This window comes from Chrysochloris asiatica, unplaced genomic scaffold (assembly GCF_000296735.1).
Source record: "Chrysochloris asiatica unplaced genomic scaffold, ChrAsi1.0 scaffold00085, whole genome shotgun sequence".
NCBI classification, from domain to species: domain Eukaryota; kingdom Metazoa; phylum Chordata; class Mammalia; order Afrosoricida; family Chrysochloridae; genus Chrysochloris; species Chrysochloris asiatica.
Window position 1 is genome coordinate 11,233,317 of NW_006408603.1, and position 8,203 is coordinate 11,241,519.

Consider the following 8,203-nt stretch of genomic DNA (forward strand, 5'->3'; position numbering starts at 1 on the left):
CTCCCATGTGAACAATTTGCATGTTTTTGTGGTAACCAGTCAGACTGCCATTTTTGTTTTTGTTTTTTCCTGCTGGTCTTTCTTTCAAGAAGTATCTTCTGTACCTCTAGCTGCTCCAGGCTGGTCTGCTTGTCCTTTCAAGTGGGAATGTCCCACCTCAGAAGGTTCTGGATGGGGCTCAGGATTCCATCTAAATTCCTGTACATTACAAAGGCTCTGCTTGAAACCTATTTCATGGACAAGTTTTAGAACCCTTTTTAGGTATTCCAATGGTTGAAGATATGCTTACAAGCTTTCTGTAATCATGTTTCCCAATATTCTTTCTATCCCATTCAAGTGTCTGTTTTACAATAGTAGGCAAGGGAAACCAATATTCATACAACAGTCAAGCATCTTAACATTATTTCCCCTCTTTTACCCATTTAGACTGTGTCTCAATCCCTGTATCACAGAGCCTTATTGTTCCAAGGTTCATGCAGACTTTTTGAAGGTCAATGGCCATGCCTACAAATCTTTCTTGTAAAAATACTCATATACAATTGAAAAAATATTTGGCAAAGAGGTTAACCACAGCATTATTCTAGTAGTAAAATATTGGGAGGGTTCATTGGTAGGAAAATGACCAAATCATTATATCATATGCCAGAATGTTATATAGTCATTAAGATGAGTAAAGTTAAATCTGCAAGTCAAAACTGACTTGATGGAAACAGTCTGTTGTTTTTCTTTCTTTTTTTAAGTGCATTGTACTGACACAGTCTCTGAGATACATTATTAAATGAGAAGAGCATGTTGTAGAAAACGCTGTGTAATATGAACCCGTGGCTTAAAATAATGATGGTAAAGAGGAAAGAAAAATTCTGCAAGGTTCACACCTTGTCCTCTTAGGACAGAAGTTGAGGGGAGAGGCAGCTTTTACGCTCCTTGGAAACCCTATACAGGGTTGCTGTGAGTCAGAACCAACTCGACAGCACTTAACAACAGCAATACAAAAAATTCATGGAAAAATCCAGTATCTTTTCATTCCATTTCCCCCCCAAAGTTTTTGAAGCCCCCTTGCAATGCATAGAAACCGAACTCAGGTCTCCTACATGGATTTCACAATCCAGAATTATTTTTCATTTCCTTTTTTTTTTATTTTTTTTTATTTTACAAATTAAAATGTTCCATTCTTTTTACTCTCTGAAGTAGGTAAAGAAAAGAGTTTGATTACAGAGATTTAGTAGAGTTGCTCACGGGCCTGTGTCTTTACAAGCGTTCTATTTCTCCCTCTCCCCTTCCTGGGAATTTATGCCTATAACTTCATATTATTTTTAGGTAACCATTCATGTAGACTTTCTCTTTGATTACAGGGGCAATCGTCTCCTTAATGTCTCTGGAAATGGTTTCTCTTGTCAGTGTTTCTGAATGAATGTTTCTAATGTCAGATTAGAATCTATAATCAGAGGACTCAGAAATCTGACATTAATTTGTCTATTCCAAATCTGGATACATTCAGCCTTTATAGAATAAGCATTGTTCTGAAAACACTACATTGACTAAACAGTCTCTTTCCTTTGGCCAAACTCACAGTTGACCTGCAGACTCCATGGCACGGTAAAATAGACACAAAATGGAGTGATAGTCCTTAGATGACTCCCCAATCAGAGGTGGTCCTTGGGAGTCCCAGTGTGGTGCTGTAGGATAAGTACTGGAAGAAAAACTCGTTTTAACTGCAAGGTCAGTGGTTCAAACTCATCAACCACTCTTCGGAAACCCTATACTGAGTCGCCATGAGTCGGAACCAACTCGACAACACTTAAAAACACAATGATATGGGATTCATCCGCCCTTTCATCCTTGGAATTTGTGTATTTATATTGGCTTTATATTGCTGAATTGTTATAAATAACCCTTGTAAAATAAATAATAGCAGTTGATGTCAGCTCATTGGCTTCCAGGAATGTTTGTATGCACTTCACAAATGCATTCAACTTAAGAACCAAAGTAATATACTATCATATGGCTCCCTCTGGTGGACATTTATATGAAAGTCAGACTCTAGTGTAGCTTTGGAGGGAGGGTGTGAATAATAATTCTGGTGATTTGTAGAACAAGGAACAGAAAATATATTCATATTTTGAAGGTGTATCATAATTATTATTGAAAATATTCACATAGAATACAATGCATGCTTTGAAGTATATAATAAAATAGCAATGATAAAATAAAGAATCCAAGTATAACAGAATCACAAGCTATGCCCGGATAAAATTCATTACAATATAGCTGATTCATGAGTCTAAATGCAATTCCACAGTTTATTCCAGATCCATCCAAAACTTGAACTTTTCATTCAGTAAGCCGTGATTTTGGAATTTCAATAAGTGGCTGTTTTTATTTTGAAAAGTTAATTTTGTTAAATTTGCTAATATTTGTTCATTCATAATCTTGCGAAATTTCAGACTCACTGAGTTAAGAAGACACAGTTAAACTTTACAATCACTTAACTCTGGTGAATTAATCGATGTCAAGTTTTATCTGGGTGGGTGTGTCTTGCATTGATATCAAGTGTTCAACATAGTCAAACCAGGAGGAAATTGCATGAAGACTGGCAGCTGAAGTTTATTTCTGTATATTAGTAACAACTTTATTTTACATAATAATGAAAGGTCACGATTATTATTGAGATAAGCATCGATGGCACTTAACAACAACAATCTCATTTAAGTCTTTAAAACGGAGCCTTGGTCGTGCCTTGGTTAGACACCCAGCTGCTTACTAAAAGGCAGGAAAAAGATGTGGCAGTCTGCGTCTGGAAAGATATACATCTTTGAAAATCCTATGGGACAGATTGACTCTTTCTGCGATCCTGATAGGATCACTATTCATCAAAATCAACTCAATGGCAGTGGATAACGCTTAGAATAATTTCATGAAGCAGGTCACTAACTATTATTCCTACTTTGCAGAGACTTATAAAGGTAAGCTTAGTTAGAAACTTGAGGCTCCAAGTGTTGTTACTCCAGAGCCATCAGTTTCTAACTGTAACAGTGCACTACTTCTTGAAGTAGTAAGAGAGATGTATCCCACTGCCATTGCATCGATGCTGACTCACAGTGACCCTGTGCAGGCTTTCTGTACATCTTTATAGAAGTAGACAGCTCTTCTTTCTCATGGTGGGTTTGAACCACTGACCTTGCAGTTAGCATTTATCATGGTTATTCCTTTACTAGCCTTCCACAGAGGCTTGATATTAGGTTTTTGTCATTGAACTGAGGCACTGAAAGATTATTTCCAGTCAGTAGGAGAATTTTGCCCCCGCCCCCTTTTTTTCTCTTAGTCTCAATAGGCCTTGCAGTAGAAACTCTTAAGTTTTGTTTCCTTTCATTTTGAAAGTTACAAGAAGCTAGATCTATTACAGAAATAGGCTCTGTGAGAAAAATGTGTTTTATGTCACTGCCTCCAGTTGTTGTTGTTGTGTGCTGTTGAGTTGGTTCCAACTCCTAACGACCCTGTATAGGATTTCTAATGAGCAGTTGGTGAGTTTGAACCGCCGAACTTGTTCAAAGCGACCTTGCAGTCCAGTGCTTTATCCCGCAGCACTACACCAGGACTCCACATCAAAGTTTAGTGAGGACTAAGTCTTTGAGTAGCTGATCTTAAGTATAAACGTTTGAAGGCAGGGTAAAATGGGTAGGCGCTGATGTTCAAACGATAGTCTGACACATTTAGGTTCAGACACTGAAGAACTTCATAAAGAAATTTGAAACAGATAATCAAGGCTAATTGAGGCATAGCTTTCCTGAAAAATGCAGAATTAGAGTAGGCAATTATCTTAAAGTTGGTAATTATAACAAAGAATAGCTACCACTTAAGTGTTTCACTGGTATTAACTTATTTAATCCTTACAGCAGTTCAGTGAAGGTAGGGACTGTTGTTACAAGCAGAGGAAGAAGAGAAGCCCTGAGAAGTTTAGTAATTTACCCAAGGTTACATGGCTAATGGAGTCTTGGTGTGGTGCTCTGGGTTAGTACACTGGACTGCAAGGTCGGTTTGAACCTCAGGGTTGATGGTTCAAATTCACCAGCCACTCCTCAGAAATGCTTTATGGGGTTGCTATGAGTCAGAACCGAATCCATGACACTTAACAACACCAACAACAAAATGGTTAATGGTGCTAAAACCAAGGTTTGAACATTTGTGATCTAGCTTAAGCGCTCACACTGTTATACAGCAATTGTTGTTAAGTGCCCTCTAGTGGGTTCTGACTCATAGTGGTTTTGTATATGGTTTCTGAGCAGCGACTGCTGACTTTGAACCACCAGCCTTGTGGTTCAAACTGACCTTGTGGCCTAGTGCTTATCCTAAAGCGAGCAGCACTCCAGGACTTTAATGCCCCTCAGGACTCCAATACTGCCCATCATTCCACAATGATGGGAATGTTTGATGTCTGTGCTATCCACTCCAGTAACCACTAGCTGCATGGATTGGCACAGTGGCAGCCAGTAATGGGCTCAAACTTAGCTACAAATGTGAGGTTCGTGCAGGACCAGGCAGTATTTCATTCTGTTGTGCATAAGGTTGTATGAGTTGGTTAAGTAATGACTCCATGTACCTAACAGCAACCACCACAACAAAGCTGCTTGTGGCCACTGAGCACTTGAAATATGGCTAGTGAAGCTAAGGGGCTGAATTTTCAGTTTTATTCAGTTTCCATTAATTTAAATTTAAATAGTGTCATGGCTGGTGACTACTATGTTGGATAGTGCAACTTTATGAGATCTTTCAAATTCTGTAGAGGGCAGGAGAGCTTGGGATCACCCAATCTGAACTTTGTTTTACTGATGAGGAAACTGCAGCCCACATGGGGTAAGTAATCGGCTTAAATCATAAAATTTAAAAAGGGGCAAAAACCTGTTATGTGTACTTCCCAATCAAGTTTCCTTCTATTACATCTCTGGCATCTGCATATTTCCCTTTCTGCTGCCATTGTTAGTATTAGATGGGGAAACTAGTATTTTGTGGGGGTGCAAATCCAATTAACACTTTCCTCTTTTCTCAGGTTATAGAAACACTCTCACGACTTTCTCGAACACCGATAGCATTGGCTACAGGAATCAGGTAAGCTTGTTTCTTGGTGGGTCATTTGACCCACTCAATTAAATATAATGATTTACTGTTTGCAAAATACCATAAGTATTGTTGGACTCCTGGTGTGGCACTGTAGGTTCAGCACTGGACTGTTAACCACAAAGTTGGTGGTTCAAACTTACCAGTTGCTCCTCGAAAACCCTATACAGGGTCCCTGTGAGTCAGAATTGTCTCGACAGCACTTAACAACAACAACAGGAGTACTGAGACCCTCTCTCTCTCATGCACATTGTCTAGTATCTAGCTGCCATTACATACTAGAAAAGGAGCTCTGGTAGCATAGTGGTTACGAATCGGGCTGCGAACCTCAAGGTCAGCAGTTCGAAACTACCAGCTGTTCCACGGGAGAAAGATGAGGCTCTCTGCTCCCATAAAGATTTACAACCTCGGGAACCCTGTACAGGGTCGCTATGAGTCGGAACTGACTCCACAGCACATAACCCCCCCCCACCACCACCACATACTAGAAAGTTATTGAACAGGTATGAATTCATTCATAGATTTACATATGAGGGGCCTTAAAAAAATTCATGGAAAAATAGAACTAAAATATGGTATTTTCCCACAAATTATTTGAAGCTCCCTCATACATAGATATATACATTCATAGAGCAATGGTTGTTATTAATTGCCTTCGAGCCAGTACTGACTTATAATAACAACCCTATACAGGGTTTCCGAGGAACAGCTATTGGGTTCGAACTGCCGACCTTGTGATTAGCTCCAGCGCTTCAATCCAGTTCAAAATGGCTCAGTCATGGCAGAAAGAAAGAAGGGCAGTCTACCCATTAGATAGCAACAAAATCTCTTGTGCTTTGGATTTTGACCCAAATGGGAAACAGGCAGTGGTACCTGCTCACGACTGCACCACTTTGAATGTGTGTTGGCAGGCTGCCATCTTTGAGCAGGGTACCACTGCCTGTTTCTTACATGGGTCAAAATTTGATGCATAAGAGATATGGTCATTGTGCCACGTCTATACTGCCCTTGTTTCCATCAGCTATGACTGAACCATTTCTAATCCAGTCATAGATTTGGAACCTACGCATTGCTTAAATATTGTTCTCAGTTCACTAGTCACTATCACTGATATTGTTCCTTCTTTACCTTTTGCCAACATTTCTATACTTATGAGTCATAAAGACATGTGTTTAAGTAAGTATTTTGAAAGATTTTATAATCCATTTGTTTCCTGTAGCATGCTTTATTACCATGAGAAGGTATAACAGAAACGCATAGCTTTTAGGAGGCTATTTAAGATTAGAAACATATGTAAAATGTGATGGCCACAGGAATGTGTCTTGGAAGTTAGGTAATAAAAAATAAAACTTGGAAGTAAGTTGGTTAAGCAAATGATGTCATCTCTATATATTGGAGGGAACATGGTGTCTCCAAACGATAAGCATTGGACTGCAAACCACTAGATCCATGGTTTGAGCCAGCCAGCCACTCTTCAGGAGACAGATGAGGCTCCCTTGAAGATATAATGCCTCAGAAACCCTATACAGAGTCGCTATGAGTAGGAACTGATTTGACATTACTTAACAACAACTACATAATGAAATAGTATACAGCCAGGAAGCATGATAATGTAGATGTTTTTTGGGGCTGTTTCTGTTTTAGATAGTATATACATGCTCATGTTAGTACATACTCAAGTTAAATTCACCAGTAAAGAGGAACTATAAGTAGCATTAGGAAATAAAGAAAATATCAGTAGCCACACAGCATTGTTGTTGTTGTTGTTAAGTATTGTGGAGTCGGTTCCAACTCATAGCGACCTTGTACAGGGTTTCCGAGGCTGTAAATCTTTACAGGAGTAGAAAGCCTCATCTTTCTCCTGTGGCACAGCTGATAGTTTCAAAGTGCTGACCTTAAGGTTTGCAGTCTGATTCGTAACCACTATGCTACTAGAGCCACACACAGCATAACCTCATGGAAATGGAAGAAATTGTGTTTTTCCCTTGTTTTCTCAGAGTTACATATTGTCATCTCCAGTTGATATGGGACTCTGTGACCCTTGGACTTTGCCTCTGTTGCTCCCATTACTCTCTGTCTAGCTCACATTCAAATCCTAAGAAATAAGATCCAACACTCCTTAGAAGACTAATCAGCACTGGCTAGGCTCTGCAGCCACTGGGTGAAAAGCACAGTGGCTACTGGGAGGATATCCTACAGACCCTTTCTCAGAGTGGGCCATGAACATTGCAGCTGTCTATAGGAGCAGTCTACAGAGTGGACAAATGTTCAGTATTTTGTAGCCTAGTCTTCATTACATTTCTTTCCATGTCAATCAATTTGATGATGTAATATAAACTGATTTAGAATTAATATAAATGTAATTGATGATGTAATATAAACTGATTATGACTCAGTTTTTATGTACGTATATTTTTCTAATTTTGTATATAAAAAGATTTGTTTTAGCCTTTTCCCTCTATCTTTATCTTCTAAATTTCTTACTTCCCAAACTAAATTTTTACTGGAGGAGACAGCCTCATCTTTCTCCCACAGAGCTGCTGGTGGGTTTGAGCTGCTGATCTTGTGGTTAGCAGCCTAATGTCTAACTCACAGTACCACCAGGACTTGTAATAAGCATGATTATGTGTACCTAAAAATTTTTTTGCATTGGAAACATTGGCATTTCTAGCTTACTGATTTATTTGGAAGATATAGATTCCTCAAAAGTCTTAAGTATTAAATTAATTCTTAAGCTAATATGAAACTCTGCTTTTCAATGCAATTGTTTAACAATTATTTACTGATTATCTTGGTGGACTCTTATTTTGCAACATCGCATGAAATGACATGTAAAGAAAGAGTAAAACTCTGGGTACTATCACAATTACTGTGATTTTTGTTAGTCATAAATTTCAGACATTTTGTTGGTGTTACATTAGAAGTGTATAGTAGCATGAGACAAACAAAGAAGTGTAAAGTAGCATCAGTTCAAACCTACCAGCTGCTCTGTGGGAGAAAGATGAGGCTGTCTGCTCCCGTAAAAAATGTACAGTAAAAATCTACAGACTCTATATAGGGTCATTATTAGTCAGAATTGACTTGATGGCAA

General features: G+C 38.7%; 1 protein-coding gene across 1 annotated transcript in view; it reads left to right on the forward strand.

Annotated features, from left to right (window-relative positions):
* Nucleotides 1-8,203, forward strand: part of VAV3 (vav 3 guanine nucleotide exchange factor) — a 515,438-nt gene that overhangs the window by 214,899 nt on the left and 292,336 nt on the right. The window contains exon 3 of the mRNA XM_006865984.1: nt 5,045-5,103. Within this exon, the coding sequence (XP_006866046.1) occupies nt 5,045-5,103 (59 nt within the window). The remainder of the gene's footprint in view (nt 1-5,044; nt 5,104-8,203) is intronic.